General features: G+C 33.0%; 2 protein-coding genes across 2 annotated transcripts in view; one reads left to right on the top strand and one right to left on the bottom strand.

The window, feature by feature from the left end:
• The window catches only part of HELRODRAFT_162085 (hypothetical protein), a gene marked incomplete at both ends in the record, with an annotated part of 15,637 nt that extends 4,750 nt beyond the window's left edge, over positions 1 to 10,887 (top strand). The window contains 8 exons of the mRNA XM_009024400.1: positions 1,645 to 1,680; positions 2,216 to 2,260; positions 2,936 to 3,007; positions 5,482 to 5,582; positions 5,821 to 5,872; positions 7,340 to 7,384; positions 9,711 to 9,782; positions 10,768 to 10,887. Coding sequence (XP_009022648.1) covers positions 1,645 to 1,680; positions 2,216 to 2,260; positions 2,936 to 3,007; positions 5,482 to 5,582; positions 5,821 to 5,872; positions 7,340 to 7,384; positions 9,711 to 9,782; positions 10,768 to 10,887 — 543 coding nt within the window. The remainder of the gene's footprint in view (positions 1 to 1,644; positions 1,681 to 2,215; positions 2,261 to 2,935; positions 3,008 to 5,481; positions 5,583 to 5,820; positions 5,873 to 7,339; positions 7,385 to 9,710; positions 9,783 to 10,767) is intronic.
• A 3,689-nt stretch (positions 10,888 to 14,576) lies between these two features.
• HELRODRAFT_162084 (hypothetical protein) lies at positions 14,577 to 18,240 on the bottom strand (the record flags this gene model as incomplete). Its single annotated transcript, XM_009024399.1, has 4 exons — positions 14,577 to 14,797; positions 14,999 to 15,100; positions 16,155 to 16,689; positions 16,954 to 18,240. 4 exons carry the CDS (start codon positions 18,238 to 18,240, stop codon positions 14,577 to 14,579), a joined length of 2,145 nt encoding a protein of 714 aa, XP_009022647.1.
• Between the last annotated feature and the right edge of the window lie 1,535 nt (positions 18,241 to 19,775).

Raw genomic sequence — 19,775 nt, 5'->3', positions numbered from 1 at the left:
ATGGATGAATTTAGGGAACTGGGTGGGGTATTGTGTGGAAAGAAATGGTCAGTGAAGATGAAAGGGAGGGTATATAAAGCATGTGTGAGAGCAGCGATGGTGTATGGTGGTGAAACTTGGGTGTTGAGGAGAGAGGAGGAAAGTGTACTGCAGAGGGCTGAAAGAGCTATGGTGAGGATGATGTGTGGGGTTAAAGTGAAGGATAGGAGGAGTAGTACAGAGCTGATGTCAATGATGGGACTGAATGAGGACATTGTGACATTGATAAGGAGATCGAGATTGCGGTGGTATGGACATGTATTGAGAAGGGATGAAAGGGTCGGGATTAGGCGAGCGTTGGAGTTCGAAGTTGAAGAAGTGGTAAAAAGGGGTCGTCCGCGATTGGGATGGAGAGAGCAGGTGGAGAAGGACAGGGTGAAAGCGGGGTTGCGTGATACTGAGGCGAGTGACAGATGTGGATGGCGTCGAGGGGTATTTCGGTTTCATCATAGGTAGCCAAACGGCAACCCCCGATCTCGGGGAAAATGTCGTTTAAACGTGTGTTGTTGTTGTTGTGTATTCATAATTTTGTAATTATGTTTGTATACCTGTTTGTATATAATTTTGTATTTATGTTGGCATGTGTGTGTATAAAATTTCGTTTTGTTTTATGGCATCTCTTCAAAAACAAAACTAATCCTAAGACGGCAATTTCTGGAGAGCCATGAAAAGAACTTGGATGGAGGAAGACAAAATCATTGAATCTCTATACATTGTATATCTGATACATTCACTTTTTGTGTTTATTCAAGCAGAATCATTTTTATTGTTCATATATACTTATTAAGGTTTAAATATATAAATTTTATTTGGCATGCATTTAAGTACGTGTGCGTGTTTGTTTATTTGTGCGTGTGTGTATTTGTGTGTGTGTGTTTTGTTTTATGTCATAGACTTATCTATTATCTATTTCATGGAAATATTTTATTTTACTTTTACAAATCTTTGCGCAATTTTTTGAGTTTCTGTTTAATTTATTTTTCACTATATTTTTGACTTTTTTATGTTTGTTTGTCTGTCTGTCTCTCTCTCTCTCTCTCTCTCTCTCTCTCTCTCTGTCTGTCTGTGTATGTGTGTGTGTGTCTGTGTGTGTGTTTGTGTGTGTGTGTGCGTGCACGTGTGTGTATTCAGAAACTTTGGACGCTTTAAAAATGTGCTTCATTATTATTACTATTATTATTTATTTTATGTTTTGCCCATTTTATTTTTACAGTCTATTCCAAAATTTAAACCATTAGTTAATTGAGGTCATTTGTAACACCTATCGCTTCATGGCTGCCCGCTCTGTTTTGCCTCTAGGTCCACTCTTCAAATATGCGTCGGAATGTGTTTGTCTTGGTTTGTGAGTATGTCTGTATTTATGAGGACTTTGTTTAAGCTTTGGTTTAACTTGTTTAAGCAGTTTGATCCGTTTTGTTTTAAGTTTTTATTTTATTTTCTTTTCAGAAAATTGACTGATAAGTTGATTAAAAACCAATCCTATTTGCTTATTGTTAGAATGCATTATAAGACATTTAAATTATAACAATCAATATCTTAAATTATATGAATTTTATTTTATCTAGTTAAAAATTTGACTATAACATTTTTAACATTTTCGCACAGGTGAACTTTCTCGGAAAATACGCTCTGACAAACAAAGTCAGTTGAGTCATTCATTTTTCTTTGTTTAAAAAATTGTGACTTTAATTTGATTCCACTTTAATTCCACTTAAGTTAATTCCAATTAAGTTAATTCCACTTACCCGTTTGAGTGTTGCTTGAAAATTCTTGAAAATTTTCTAAAAATAAATGACGGGATAAAGATTATGCAAACAACCACACGTACAATTTGACCCGGGTTTGAACAAATGCAGAAGTTCGTGCAAACAACCTATACAATTGTCCTAATAAAAATTTACCTTTATTCATACACGCACATACAAACACATACAAACGTATTTATATGCACACACATACAAACAAACGTATACAAATGTTTTCACACAAGTATACAAACACATACAAAGACATAAATACGTTTTTTATACAAAATTACACACCTACCTACCAACGCACGCAAAAGTTTTTATACAAATATGCACACATACAATGACATACAAACACTATTATACTAATACACACACATAAAAACATACAAAGATTTTCATACAAACTTAAACTTTTTTTCGACTAGGTGAATTCAGTTGATTTCATAAAAATATGGTCACATTACGATTCGGTTGGTTTGATATTGTTTCTTTTTTTGAATTTAAAAATTTATTATAGCACATTTTTAATTTTTGTATTGTGTGCTTTTGTGTGTGTGTGTGTGTGTGTGTGTATTTGTGTCTGTGTTCAAGGTTATGTGTCGGTATGCATATATATTTAAGATAAGAAAAAAATTATGATCATAAACCTGAAGAGCTGTCTATCTGATGTTTTTGCTGGTGTAACATATTAATCTGTCAGGCGCTCGCTTGCTCGCTCGCTGCCTCACCGCATCATCCCATCATCATTACATCACCATCATATCATTGCTAATCATTTCATCACCATCATATCATTACATCTTCATTTCATCACCGTTATTTCATCACAATGCTACCTGCTGGTGAATGCATGCAAATGTTTATGTTTCTGCATACTGATGATGATGGTGAACGAGAATGATGAAAGTTGTGATGAGGATGATGACGATGACGTTGAAGCAGTTACCATGATGACAGTATGTTGAAAATTTGGACAATGATGACAAAAATGATATTATGATAGTAACAAGTAAGATGATGATGGCAACGATGATGATGACGATGACGTGAGGATGGTGACGATGATCACAATGACGAAAGCAATGAGGATTATAATGATGACGACGATGATGACGACGATGACGATGATGATGATGATAACACAGGACGGAAGTGGATATCTGGAGCGGAGGGAGCTAGACAACTTCCTCGTTGATTTCATATCTTCCAGACATGGGGTAAGTTGTTGTAACAATAATAATAATAATAAAATAATAGAATAACAAAAATAATAATAATAAACTATTTTTTATTAGTTGTAGTAGTAGTAGTAGCAGTAGTAGTAATAATAGTAGTAGTAGTAATAGTAGTAGTAGTAGTAGTAGTAGTAGCAGAAGTAGTAGTAGTAGTAGTAGTTGTTGTTGTTGTAGTTGTAGTAGTAGTAGTAGTAGTAGTAGTAGTAGTAGTAGTAGTAGTAGTAGTAGCTGCATAGTAATCTGCCGCGTGGTAATTAAACGGGAAGTTGTAAAAATATTTGTTTTATTGTAAATGGATATCGCAGCAATTATTATTTATAATACTAATGAATAATTTTTTATCTTTGCTCACTTTTTTGTTATTTTGTTATTGTTTTCATTGTTGTTGTAGTTGAAAATACCTTCAACTTTCATTTTCTAGATGTTTTTGGCTAGTTGTCTAACTTTAACATTTATAATTTTGTCTCATTGATACTGATCCGAGTTAAATCTAATCGGAATAAATCGGAAACCGGATGAAGAGTTAATTCAAATTAACAAATGGATGGCTCTCTTGTGGTAAAAGATGATCCTCAAAACAAAATAAAACCAAGTTTATATATCCAACTATTCCTTCAATAATCCATCCATCCATTCATTAAAAATTGATCTATTCATTTATCCAAACATCCATCCATCCATACATTTGTCCGTCTATCCAATCCAATTTTCATTCATTGATTTACATTGTTGGTCGTGGCTGTGGATGTTCGTTGTGGCTGTAGCTGCGATATCTCTGTGATACGAAATATAAAATTTGGTTGTATGTGCTCAATCGATCACAAAGTATGCAGATTGATGGATGGATGTTTAAATGAATGGACGAATTGATAGAGGAATGAATGAATAATTGGATGGATTGCTGGATATATAGATGAATGGATAAATAAATAGATAGATAAACAAATTGTTGGATAACATGATTGAATGAATGAATAAATCATCAACGAATAAACGGACGGACGGACGGATGGATGGATGATGGATAGATGGACGAATGGATAGATAGATGGACGAATGTACGGATAGCTAGATGGACGGATGAATGGTTGAATAAATAAAATCAGAGATGATTTATATTTGATTGATTAATTGATTGATGCACGTTCGTGCTATAGTGCTTATTTCGCTTCTATGTATATTCGCAGTACTTTTCAACGCTATTTACACTGCTGCGATTCTATTAAGATGATAATTATAGTTCCATATTTTTTATTATGATTCAATCATATTTTTTATGATTCAACAAATTTTCAATGTTATGATGTGTTTATTTTTTTATCTATTTACTTCAAGTTTATCAGTGCAAATAATTTTTCAATGTTTCATGAACAATACTGCGGTCACCGTGTGTGTTTGAATGTGCATGTTGATGTCATAATTGTTAATGTTACATCTTTTTCTTCTTCTCATTATTATTATTGTTGTTGTTGTTGTTATTGTTAATGTTCTTATTACAATCATTATGACGTCACAATCTAATTAACATTTCCTCCTTGGTCTGATAATCGCGCTATAAATTATTTTTGATGGTTGAGCATGTAGTGATGATGACGATGATGATGACGATGATGATTATAATAATAATGACGGTAGTGTTGATGATGATGATGATGATGATGATGATAACGATGATGGTGGTGGTGGTGGTGATAAGTTTACCTCTATGGTGGTAAATTAGTTGTAGGTGATGTTTACAGAATTTGATGGCACGTGGTACAGCAGTTTAAAGATGATCGCGCCAATTCTGAGTATGATAATAAAAAAGATTGTGATAATGAGAATGATGAGGATGATTGTGATGAATATCATAACGATGATTTTGATGATGATAATAATGATGATGAAGATGATGACGATGATGACGATGGTGACGACGAAGATGACGCCAACGACGATCAACGACAGCACGTTAAACGCTAGTAATTCTCATTAGCTGCTGAAAACAACATTGTTGGAAAAAATCGTTCAAACGTATTTTATAGATCCCGCCAAACATTTTCTATCGCCAGGTACTAGCCGATAAACACACACAGGCATGTGTGGTGTACTCTGGCAAGAATATAAGTACTTTTAGTCTGTCTGTACTGGAAGTTTATTAGAAAGAGATATTTGGTTTTTGCAACACGTAACAACATTAAATAACACAAAGTGGGCATGTTATCTGCGTTAACACGCGTTTTTCAACGCATTCATTGAGCGCTTGGTGAACGCCTATAAACATTGGCGTCTATCAAAATACGTTAACCGGCCGTGGAAAAAAAAGCGTTCTTTGTTGTTAACACTTTCATCATCTTCTTCGTCGTCGTCATCATTGCCAACAACAACCATTATAATTATTATTATTATTATTATTATTATTATTTTATTATTATTATTTTCATCATCGTCGTCGTCGTCATCATCGTGATGAACAGAAGGAACTGACGGAGGAAGAATTGGATGGCCTTCGAAACAAGGTCATGATGACCGCAGATGTCAACAGGGATGGAAAAATTGAACTTGGAGAATTCGCTAAGTAGGTCAACAGGATGGTGATGATGATGATGATGGTGGTGGTGATGATGAGGAGGAGGAGGATGAAGAGGATGATTATGGTGAGGATGATGATAACTATGATCATAACAATGATGATGATGGTGATAGCGATGGTGATGATGAGAATAATGATGATGGTCATGGTAATGGTGATGGTGAAGAGGATGATGACAAAGATGATGCTTGCAACTTTTGTGAACTATTCATTATGTTGACAGCCTGCTATCAATCGAGGAGAACTTCATGAAGAAATTCTCTTCTAGAAAATCGGTAACCAAAGAATACTTAATTTAATTTTGCTTTCTTTGTTCTACTTTGTTTAGTATGTGTCGTTGTATTGTATTTTGGCATTGTTTAACTGATCATGGTACTTTTATTAACATTATGTTTATACATGTGAGGTGTATATGTGTGTATGTTAGTATGTACATGTTTTCTTTGTACGTGTATGTGTGCGTGTTTGTATGTGTTTGTATGTGGACATGTTTACCTGTATATGTATGTGTTTAAATGTGCGTTCATGTTTATCAGTTTCTGTGTTTGAATGTGTGTTTGTATATGTGTGTTTTTTGTACGTGTGTGTTTATGTATGTATATATGTATGTTTGTATGTGTATATGCGTAATTTTATGTGTGTATGTGCTTAGTAATGAAAGTATAAACATTTTAAATTTTAACTTTCTTTCTAGAGCAGCTTGACATGGTTGTTTCATTTCTTTAGTCATTTTTCTTCCCTGGTTTGAATTTTAAGTGCTGTGTTTGCGATGATGATGAAGTTGGTGATGGTGGTGATGGAATGATGATGGCGATGATGACTATGATGATGATCTTCAATAGGGCGGTGATGTTAGTTAAATTTAATGATAGTCGTAATTTGTTAAAAAATTGTTATCAACTGTCAGAAAATTAGACACAACGGTGCAGTGGAAACTCGAAATTCTTAGAAAAGATCTTCCATCGCAGTTGGCGTTTAAATTTCGCACCTACAACATTTCGCCAACTGACTTGGATTGGCAGATATCTCGACACCATGGTCGGCCAAACAGTCAAATCATGACTGTAGTTGCCCATTAAGAGTTGTCTGTCGGAAAATTTGTCGCTTCCATACCGCAGCTCAAAGTGCACACTGGTCGAACGAAATTTTAAACAAGCCTTTCAGAAGTGCGGTTCAAATTTTTCAGGAAAAGTCTCATTCAACAACTTCCTACAAATGCGAATTTGTTCAGATGGGGCAAATCGTCTACAGCCCTCTGCCCATTATGTAAGGCTCAGTAAACAATCAAACATGTCCTATCTAACTGGCGACATTGAAAAGATACAAACGTCCAAATATTAAAACAATCTCCAAAATAAAACGTTAATAATAATAATTAACAATTTCGAAGTACCATCGTTAGGTTTTTGTAGTTGTTCAAGTTTGTCACTCATCAATAATATTTGGGCGATTATTTCGGCAGCACCGTCATCTTACGCCATTTAGTGCGAACGAATGAATTGTTAATTCTCTCTTGTTGTACTCAATCATTTTGGATGACGAGCTACGTAGAACATAACTATTTAATTTTATCTTAACTGACATTTTTTTATTTATTCATGTATTATTTATTTTTCTACGCCTTTATTAAACTTTTTTTACATCCAGTTATCTTTTTGAAGAAATAAAGGATGTCCTCATTATTATTATTAATTTTATCATCATCATCTCCGTCGTCACCAACATCATCATCATCCCGACAGCTTTCCAGAAGAGATTTTAACGAAATCTTCATGCATTATGATCCGGTGAGTTGGTAGATGTGTTTGTTTGTGCAAGTGTGCGTATTTGTGTGTGTGTATTTGTTGAGTGTGTTTATGCATACTTGCATGTACTTCTTTCTATATTATAGTTAATGCTTGTACGTTTTAAGTGTTCGCGTGTTTAATTATACGTTGATTGTGCAAATTGAAAAATCGAAATAAGGCCTTATCTGCATGACGGATTCAGATAACAACAGTTTCATTAAATTTTCATAATGAACTTGGATAATTCTATTTTTAACAAATTTAACAATTTCCAGAAAATTCTTTTAAGGAAAATTGAAAAAACAAACTTCAAATTGATAACAATTCAGTAGAATTCATACAATACTGCATATATATATATATATATAATATATATATATATATATATATACGTGCGTATATATATATATACGTACGTATATATATATATAAATATATATGTGCGTATATATATACGTGCGTATATATATATATATATGTACATGCGTATATATATATATTTATTTATTTATTTATTACGGAGACCAGGAGCGCAAAGGCTTATATGGCCACCAAGAAAAAACGACATCAAATCAAGCAATAAAACGAAATCAAAAATTAACATGAACCAAAGAAAATTAAAATTAATGTTCATTCCAGGAAAAATAACTCACAAAATTATAAGTTAAATGAAAAATTATTGAAATCCAAAAATAATAATTATAACACGCTTTCGCCTAAATAAACACGGATATAAAAGAAACCTTTTACATCAGTGTAAACAAATAAAAATGTTAATCTCATAAATTTGTTATAAACCATTAAGAAATGAAAATATGTAATATTAATTGACAAAATGATTGTTTTTTAAAAGGTTCAATACAATTTTTTTAAATTTAGATATATTATCCACTTGCTTTATCTCAACGTTTAAATTGTTCCACAATTTCAATCCATAAATGAATATCGACTGATTATATAATTCTGTTCTATGTTGCGGTATCCGAAACTCATGGGTATGCCTTGTTTGTTTATCATTTAAATTATGCACCATGTAATTTACAATAAAATGTGGACATTTGTTGAAATTTATGATTTGAAAAAAAAATATTAAAATTTTAAGTATGTAAATTTGTGTGGGAGTTAAGATGTTAAGATTTACTCTAAAAGAAGTTACGTGATCATATCTCTGTAAACCAAAAACTATTCTAATGAAATAGTTCTGTAGTTTTATTAAAATATTCAAATGCGATTTAATGTTTCTGCCCCATATTATTATACAATAATTCAAGTATGGATATATAAGTGTGTAATATAAATTTAACAATAAATATTTGGGAAATGTGAATTTTAGTTTATTAATTATTCCAAGGTTTTTACTTATTTTTTTGGAAATTGACATGATATGTTCCTTCCAATTTACGTTGCTTGTGATAAAAACACCAAGGAACTTAGTTGAAAATGTCCTTAAAATAATCATACCATCTAATGTGATTTGAAAATTACAAGGATTAGTCATTATTGTTGGACCAAAAAGTAAACAGCATGTTTTAGAAATGTTGATTTTTAATCCGTTACAAATATATATATATATGTACGTGCGTGTGTGCGTACTGCGTGTTGTTGTGCACGTATCTGTACACGCATTTATCTATTTTCATATTTGTTGGTCATGTACGTTTATTTGCATTCTCTGCACTGGCTCTTATTAATTTTGATCTGTGTGTGTGTGCGTGTGTGTGTGTGTGTGTTCTCAAACATCCTGATAGGTTGACAGTTGACACTCAATGCATATTTGTTTGTTTATATATTTTATTCATATTGTTTCTTTTATGTGTACAATTATCTCTGGACCATCAACTCGGAAGGTTTTTTTTTCATAAAAGTCATTGTCCTTCTTTGCATCCGATCATCTGCGTCTTGTGTCTATGTGTGTGCGTGCGTGTGTGTGTGTGTGCGTGCGTGTGTGTGTCAAAGTTTTTTAGAATGTGTTATGTGTTGTATGGTGGGGCGACTTAACTCAATTAATTTCCCCAAAATTAGATCATCACAGCAGTGGGGATGTTTTATTAGATGACGTTTGCGATGATTTGGAGACGTGATGGTGTTGCACGCCGTTCTTCGTGCTACTTTGCATACAATGCTCTTCCGTCTTTTTTGTTTTATAGTTTTTTTTAAGTTTTTATTTGCTCATTTTAATTATTTATTTTGTGATTTTATATTTTTCAGTTTAACTTTCACCATCATCAATATCCTCATTGATTTTACTTCTTAACTGTCTCGCATCATCTTTCGTCATCATCGTCATCATCATCGTCATCATCATCGTCATCATCATCGTCATCAGGATGGCAATGGCTTCATTGAAGGTACCGAACTGTTGGCACTCATCAGAGATATCATGACGAAAGTCGACCAGGTAGATGCTGATGATGATACTATTGATGATACTGATGATGATAACTCCTGGTCTGGCCTAAAACGCTGCACACTGACCCTGATGGCTGATTGTTAACTGCTGCATTGATTATATCTTATGTCCAGCATGTTGTTAAAACATTAATTGGCTTTTTTAAAATTGTTTCAAAAATTTTTTTGAAATTCAATTTAATGATTAAAAAATAATTTAAGTTATACAGAAAAACTTCAAAACTTGCATCTCTTTACTGAAATAAAACCAACACACTAAAAAGTTTTACTCAATCGACCGTGGAATCAGCCCGGGTGGAATTAACAGCAAGCAAACCAGTCTGAACATTTGCACCATGAATTATTTAGCTACCCACAGTCAATTTATTTTTTCGAAGCATTCATCAACCTCTATGTTGGAACGTTCATCAATCTATCTTTTCATCGAGACAATCATTTAATCTTCAGTTTATCCATCCATCCATTCATCCTTACTTGTATTCATTTTTTTATTTATCGATCCATTCATCCGGATTAAGTCGTCCGTCTATCCATCTATCATATTTCTTTTATCTATTCATCTGTCGATCAGAAAGTTGTTACGTTTGTCAAACACTTTTCCATTTTAAATGTTTTGTTTTTTGTTATCTGATGAGTATTCCATTCCATACACCTACCACCTACTCGTTTACATTCCACGTTCAAGTAATGCAACTCCAACCATTGCAGAAATCCATACTAATCGCTCCTTGCTTGCTTAGTTACAAACTTAAGCAATTTTTTGAGTTTCGAAGAGATTTAATCCATACTAGACCAATGCGTTAATGATAAAAATGCGAATATTTTCTGATCTAACTCACCAAATTATTTTTTACAATTCCAGCTTCATACACACACACACACGTCTACACATACACACACACACATGCACACACATATACACACAAACTAAGTATAACAGAGATACTCACACGCACGCACACAAACAAATGCAGAGAGTGACGTTGAAGGACCTGATGGATTACCAGGAAGTCGTTCTCAGTGTCTTCGATAAGAACACAGATGGCAGGCTATCCAGGAAGGAACTGGGATTGCTGCTGTCTATCCAGAAATGATTATGGTGATGATGACGAAGATGATGATTGTGATCGTGATGACGAATGATGAATGCGAAAACTGTGATGATTGTGATGGTGATGATGCGATGAGGATTATAATTGTGATGATGAATGATGACTGTGATATGGTGAATGATGATGATGATGGTGGTGGTTATGGTAGTGATGATGATGACAATAAAGATGAAGATGATTGTCATAGAGCTGCTTTTCATACAAAATAACGCTGATTGATGGCTATGTCGAGTACTTATATGCTGATAAGAATGCTGATGGTCGCAATGAATAAAATATTGATGGTGATGACGAAGACGATGATGATGATAATGAGATGATGATGATGATAATGATGGTGAGAATGATGTTTAAACAATTCAGTTGGAGCGATGATGAAAATGATGACGACGACGACGATGATGATGGCAATGATGAGGATGATAATGATGTTTAAACAATTCAGCTGGGGTGATGATGAAGATGATGATTAACGTTAATGATGAAAATTTTATTTCTCTTTTGCGTGCCACGGTTTCATATTCACTGAACGTTCATTTTATCACTTCATCATCATCTCCAAGAAGAAACTTCTAGATAAATATTGATTTGGGACATCGATAACTTTTATTTTTTGCCAACAACTTAATGAAATAAAAATTTTTATAAAATTACGAAAATATTTTATAAAAACTTTCATGCATATTAAATTAATTAAATCTCATTGTTAAACTTTAAAAAAAACTTTGTTTCATTTGTTGATCTTTATTTATTATCTATGCTAAATTATTTGTAATGAACTTCAAAAAAATACGTGTATGGGGTAGATACATGCTGCGAACTGATGTGATTTTCAAAAACAGTCAACAAGTTTACTCATATCTTATTTTACTCGATGACCTTCTGTGCATTACATTAACTTATCACTTTCAAACGTTCAACATAAAGAGTTTCTAAATTAAAATTTCAAATTTTTCAAAAAAATTATTTGCTCAGTGCTTGATTGATAATTGCTTGATCGATCGATCGATCGATCGATCGATCGATTGATTGATCGATTGATTGATTGATTGATTGATTGATTGATTGATCATGTCTGGCTTGTTGCTTTTGCTATTAAACATGACCCTGATATATGCGATATCATTAGGCGATATCATGTAACCAGTAGTTATATACAACACTGTAAGAACAAGTGACCGAAAATTTTTAGATTAAAAAGTCAGGACTCTAGAAGATATTTGGAAGCCATCAAACAAATGCCTGGCAAACGTGGCGCGTATCGACAAACATTCTTAGGATCATAGAGGACTTTTAACAAGAAATAATAAATACAGGAAGAAGCACAACGAAGAAATTAATAATAAAGAGACTAGAGAGGAAGAGAGACTGGAGAGAGAGAAAAAGAGGGAGAGAGAGAAGGAGAGGAAGAAAGGTCAAGTGTTTACCGCGATGAAGGGATGTAATTGGAAAAGTGTGGCAAACAAGAGGCGAGTGCTTCAAACAACGGACTGAAAGTGCAATGAAAATATTCGGTCGATGCCATTACTACGTGTTGTTGTAACCACACAGTAACACACACACACACACAAACACATAGACACACATATATACACACACGCACACATAACACACACACACATCTGTATATATTTATATTTATAGAGAGAGAGAGAGGGTGGGGAGAGAGTTCATTTGCAAAACGTTGATCAGGCAGATCTGGTTTGTAATATTTCAAATATCTTTGTTAATACTCATTCACTAAATGTAAATTACTTTAATAGGATAACTGTATAAGATAAGTTTTGTTTTTAATATAACTGTAATATTATAAGATAACTGTATAAGATAACTGTATAAATAACTGTAATATATAAGATAACTGTAATAAGATAACCGTATAAATTTCTAGCACCATTCAGCACGATTCCAATACTGAACTTTACTTAAACCTCGGCTAGTGTACATACATCTATGTTTTTGAATGTGTTTGAATAAATATGCATAAACGTGGCTACGTATTTTCCATACATTTCCATAACTGATGCACGAACTTGAGTAGGTGTGTAAAGTACATCACATGACATATATATATTTGATATATATTTAAGTACATTGTCACTATTTCGCACGTTCCGTGAACTTGACGACGAGTTCGTCATACCACTTACAACATTTTTACGAGTGTGTATATTTCAATTCAATCCTTCACATCCATCCTACACCTATTTTTTGGTTCCTTCTGAAATCAAATAAAATTTTATAAAAAAAAAATGACTTGCTGAATTAGTTGAACATGGATAACTGAACACTGTAGTTATACTCATACTCAGTAGACCAATACTCAATTAACCCCAGATTAGATAAATTTAAGTAGGAAAACGCAGACTAAGTTATGAATTTTCTGTATCCACTTTTATACCACCACAAAATGAAAAACTGTGAAACAAAGTCAATCAGGCAGTGGATTCTTTCCTCTGGTTGACTCCAGTGCAATGAAAATATTTTAATTCAATGACAACCACAATGTATCAAAATTTATTTATGTTAAGTTGCTGCATCACTCACACGCACAACCGCCGTTTCGACACTCACGTAAGTACAAATTAATTAATTAATTAATATAGAACTTGATAAAAACAAATTGTATATAATGTATATGAATATACATATATACATAACAACAAAAATTAAACGAATATCTTTATTTATATATATATATATATATAGCTTTTTATTTTTTTAATACTTATGTATGCTAAATAAGTTAAATGAATAAGGATTAATATTTAATAAGACATAATTTAATCATTTATGTTCTTTAAAACCGAAATTCATTATCATTCAATGTAAATAAATCTGCATAACATATATACATACAAACATACACGCATACATACATAGATACATACATACAAACATACATACATACATCATACATACATACATACATACATACATACATACATACATACATACATACATACATACATACACACACACACACATACAAACACACACACACATACACACAAAGGATGGATAAAAGACAATTTTTTTATACATTGATCAATTTCATTAAAACAATTTAATACATACCGAGAAGTGAAGTTTTAAAAATAGTTCACTCACAGCCAGGAAAAAAAAACATTATGGTCACATGATCGTTTAACATGGTTAATGGTAAATAACATACACACGATATAACAATTATAAAATAATATAATACAGCAGTTGGATGTTAAAAAATCATTATTGCAAACTGATTTTAAAATTTCGAAAAAATAGTAATAATAATAATAATCAATTAATAGTAATATTAACTAATTAATTAATTAGTAATAATGAAAATAAAAAATTACAACATAATATTGAAACATATTATAACAGCATATTGAAAAAAATAAATTTTTTAAAAATATTAAATTTAAAAACACGATGCATACCAACCATTGGAGAGCATAGGTGTAAACACAAATTCATATACAAAAACGCACGACGCACTCACACAAATTCATACAAACATACACGCATACATACATAGATGCATACATACAAGCATACATACATATAAACACACACAAAACCACACAAATTCATACAAAACGAACGACACACTCACACAAAACCGCGAAATCATCAGATTATATCACTGCTATTATCAGTTTAATCACTAAAATCACTGCAGTCAATCACCTCTCTCTATCATCATCACAGTCATTCTTACAGTAGTTACTCTCTACATCAATGTCATCACTATTGTCGTTATCAACATTGTTAGCGGCTTCATTACTGACGTTGTTGTTGTTGTTATTGTTGTCGTTGTTATCGTCGTTATCATTTTCCACTTCCTCATTATCACCATCATCGTGGCCGTGATCATTTTCACTCAATGAAGGCAGCTGAGGAGTAACTGATGATAATTTGTCATCATCATCCACATCATCATCATCATCATTATCATTATCATTATTATTATTATCATTATCATTATTATTATTATTATTATTAGTATTATTATTATTATTATTATTATTATTATTATTATTATTAGCAGTGTTATTATCATTATCGCCATAATCATCGTTATCATTTTTAACTTCTCTTAACTCACCGGCATTATTTTTATCATCATTATTATTATCACCATCGTAGCCAATCTCACAAACATCATTATCCGCAAGAATTTTTCTCCTCTTCATCATCATCATCCTGTCTTTGTTCGTAATTATCATTACCATCATCATTGTTATCACCATCACCATTATTATTATTATCATCATCACCGTGATCATCGTCTTCGTTATTAATGTTAACATTATTCTTAATGACGTCATCATCATCATCGTCATCGTTGTTGGCATTATTATCACCATCGTCATTATCGATGTAATTTTTCTTATTTTTATAATTTTTTTTGTAAAGACGTTTTTTTGGATTCTTTTTACTGTTATAAACTTTTGAGAGTTTAATCTCTGTATCGTCATCATCATCATCACCACCATTATTACCACCACCATCATCATCATTATCTAACTTGTTCGTACCGTCAACACCATCACAATCATCATAATCAGCATCATCATCATCGTTATCACCATCATCACTGTTATCACCATTATCGCGTTGGTCATTTTCATTGTCGTTGTTAGATTCATCATCATCATAACTTTTGTTATCGGTATAATTATCATCACCGCGGTCATGATCGTCGTCGTCGTCGTCATCATCATCTTGACCACCATCGTCATCATCGTTATATTTCTTTTCAGCAATGCGTCTTCGCCTCTTACGTTTACGACTGGATGAATTCAACTTGAAATCCTCGTCGTCGTCACGGTTGCTATCATCATCGTCATCATCTTCTTCATCACCGTCATCACCATCATCATCATTGTCGTCGCCATTCCTTGATCGTTTATTCTTTTTCACTGGCTGGTTTTCAGTTTCATTTCTCCTGTTCCTTCTGCCCTCCATAAAACCTCACCATTCAATCATGATTATTATTACTCTAACATCATTTAATTAATTAAATGATTAATCAATTAGTTAATTAACTAACGGATTACAGCAACAATAATACTAAGTTACGAATTTATCAAATCAATAACATCTAATTACATTCATAATAACAACCATTTACAACATCCATTATAATTAATACAATTCTTCAACATCTCGCCATCACCAACAAGAATCTCGTCCCCACCATCAGCAATCTCGTCATCACCATCATCAGTAGCACCATAAACCCCAGCAAACCTACTAACCAATAGCAGCGTAGGCAGACGGGGTGTAATCTACGCAAGATCTCTTCGGCCTCCTCCTAGAATATTCCGTAGGCTCGAGTGCACCATCACGTGGCCTGTCAACCTCCCCATTGACACATCCTACATTTTCGTCGATAATGAGTTTCCACCTCTCACTCGGTCCTTTCTCGATGTCCGTTAGGAATCTCTTGTAGCTATTTTTGTTGAACTCTTCATCATACAATGCATCTAGACTTTTTATATTGCCACTATCATCATCATCATCATCTTCGTCGTCGTCATCTTCATCTTCTTCTTCATCATCATCCTCAAGGTGGTCATCGCACTTATTCCCATCGTCCACGTCATCTTCACGTTGTGTGGCTGGATGTGATTCTTGATGATGAGTCATCTTACCTTCCCGCCTCTTCCGCCCGTCATCATTTGTGACGTCATATTTGACGTCACTGTACGTTGACTCGATTTGGTCGTAGGTCAAGTTCATTATCAACGGCATTATGTGCTCTTCCTCCTTGTGTCTCTGCTCCTCTCGAACCTGAAGTCATGATGATAATGATGAGACGACGACGATGACGTCACGAAAATGATGATGATGATGATGACGACGATGATAATACGTAAATGATGATGACGATGATGATGACAATTCAGGAACAAGTAAAAAATTATGATGACCTTGGCAATGATAATGAAGTTTTATACATGCTACAATGATGAAGATGATGTAAATTTAAATTATAATTGTGACTAAGTGAATTGAACATTAATACATTTTGCTAGATGTTACAAGATAAATTACTTGTTTCTTGAGTTCTTCAATCTCTGAATCAGTTAAGTTCCACAGCTTTAGAACTTCACTCCCAATCAGAGAATAATCATCTTCATCATCATTCTCATCACCGATATCACAGTTGTCATCACCATCATCATCATCATTATTATTATTATCATAACTGTGGTTTTTGTTTCTGTTAGTTTTACAGCAACCCTTTTTTATTGGCACATAAACATTGACTGCCTCCATGATCTGGACCCCATTGGTATCTTTGAATACGCGCATCCCTTCGTTGTACTGCTGGTGTGAATTGGACATGATCGACAGTAGTCTCTTATGTTGCAGACTAATTTTATTATCATCTAAATCTTCAATACCCAACTGGGTTAAAAGTTTTTTACGCTTCGACTGTGGTCCTATGCAGCAGTAATATTTTCGCTTGAATGAAGCGGGACCAAGAAGGTTTAAAGTTTTGCCTATGGAGTTCATATTGTTGGGATCATGTGCCTCATTGATTGTATGGTCTCCTTGACTCGAAGCACTTACTACTTCTGTTAACGAATCCTCTGGATCTGTGAAAATGCTCGATATGTCGTTTGATGAGGAAATGTCAGACACTAAACTTCTGGATGGTGAAGGTGGCATTACTAACTTTACGGCACTGCTGCTATTTGTAGTGTTATTGTTGCTAGCAAATTTGTTTGTGGTATGGCTATTGTTGTTTAATGATGATTTCTCGGATGAATTGCCATAAAATGTATGACCTCGTTTCTTTGGAACTTTCAAAGTTTCGGTTCTTAATTTTTCTAGTTGGTTGTTGATTTCAAATTCTTTCAAAATTTTTGTTTTGTTATCTTCTTTTTTATCGTAAGATTGGCCTTCCTTTTTCATTTCCCTTAAAACTTTTCTGAACTTGGAGCAATTTTTTATTGTAGCAGGTTTGATTGGACTCCTTTTACCTTTATCTCTCTTGTGGACCTTTTCATCTGAAGAGCTGTCATTTACATTTGTGAACCCATCACATGATAGCTCAGTTTCAGGTGAAATTTTAAGGTGAATTATTGTGGATGGGGAATCATCTGATTCAATTTCATTGGTATCCTTAGTTAATTTTTTTTCTTTGTTATTTTTGTGTTGCAAATTTACGACGATGTGGTCTTTGGCAGGAGCATTCCTGGTCATGGCTTCTCCATCACCGTCGTTCACTGTGTAAACATGAACAAAGCTATTCTCACGGAAATCTATCTTCACACCCGGTGCTTTATTAACAACAGATATATTTAAATGTAAGTTTTTGTTCTTATTACTCATGCTTGCTCGTGAAATAAATAATTTCAAATATACATATATGAGTTTTTATATTTTTAATCTTTTAAATTTAATTTTAAAATATCAAAACAAAATGATGGAAAAATAAGAAAATTGAACTGACGCCAATCGTTTTTATATGAATTAACGGGACTATACCAATAAACGTATGTTTAAAAATTCGACATAAATACGCGCAAAAAAATTTGTAAAAATGATTCAAATAAATTTTTTTAACAATTTTACGATTAAAACAGTCACTTTAGCGAAATTTGAGTATTTACAAAATCCATCGCCCCATTATCGCTAGTGTCAACATCGACAACATAACATAACATCTATCTTCATTCAGCGTCAATTTGTAATATGAGAAAAATTAACCATGTACCCTAGAGTAGTACGAATCAAATACGAATCCATTTGTTTCAAAAAACGTTGATTAATTTTGTGTTAAATTTCAAAACATATGTCGGTTCGTTATTTTAGTTGTTAAATAAAAAATTGCATAATATTTTGAGAAAAATAAAAATAGGATTTAATACATGACAGGGGCGGATCCACCGGGGGGGCCTGGGGTGGCCGGGCCACCCCATGCCCTTGCACCGGCCCCCCCACCGCAAAATAACAACATTTCAATATGCCCCTATTGCCCCAAAACATCGATTTACATAGAGTTTGATATTGCAATTGCGCGAAATATTTTGAATACTATAAAACAAAACATGTGCATAAAATGTGTGCATTAATTTTTACCGATCCGATCTAGATATTTTAATACTCTTTTATAATAGAACTTTTAGCACATCGCTATTTTGTTATCTGTTCTGCTTTTGAACCGTTCCATGGAAACTGTTTACTGATCTTTATTAAATCACTTAACACATTACACATTTCTGTAATTATCCAATATTCTAATAATGCCGACTGAAGAGAGAAATAGAAAACGAAAAGAAGAGTTAATTAATCAAGCCGCCGCTAAATGTTCTCGATTAAATCAGTTTTTTAGGTTGGTCAATCTTTCTTTCTGTTTCTATTCATCTTTCTTAAAACATTAAACTGTAAACAATAAACATAAACATCATAATCATAACATAGTTTGTTACTTATTATACAAATAAATATTTATATTTTAATTTTGTTTGCAAACCAAACACCAGTCGCCCAAATTGCTGATTTTCTCTTTCAAGTGCCGTTTTTGTATTTTATTCATAAATATTATTCCTGGCGAAGTTTTAAATAAAAAATGAAGGCTCGGATAATTAATTTTTGGTTTTTAAGAGTTTGTGCGTGTGGTTTTTGGATTATACACAGTTCGATAACGTTTTATTATATAACATCTTAATATTCAACAAAAATAAATTATCAGTTTTATTTAAATTAATTATAGAGCGACAACTGATACCGCCGAATTTATTAATGAAATGCCAACTACAAGTAAAATTTCTGTTGCATCTTCAAGAACAAATATCCACGTGTCTAATGAAATGGAGGTTAACTCCTCCCAGAGTGAGCATCATCTTTGTGATGACAGTGATAGA

The sequence above is a fragment of the Helobdella robusta genome (genome assembly GCF_000326865.2).
Source record: "Helobdella robusta unplaced genomic scaffold HELROscaffold_4, whole genome shotgun sequence".
Lineage (NCBI taxonomy): Eukaryota > Metazoa > Annelida > Clitellata > Rhynchobdellida > Glossiphoniidae > Helobdella > Helobdella robusta.
This window is presented reverse-complemented; position numbering and strand designations above follow the sequence as displayed.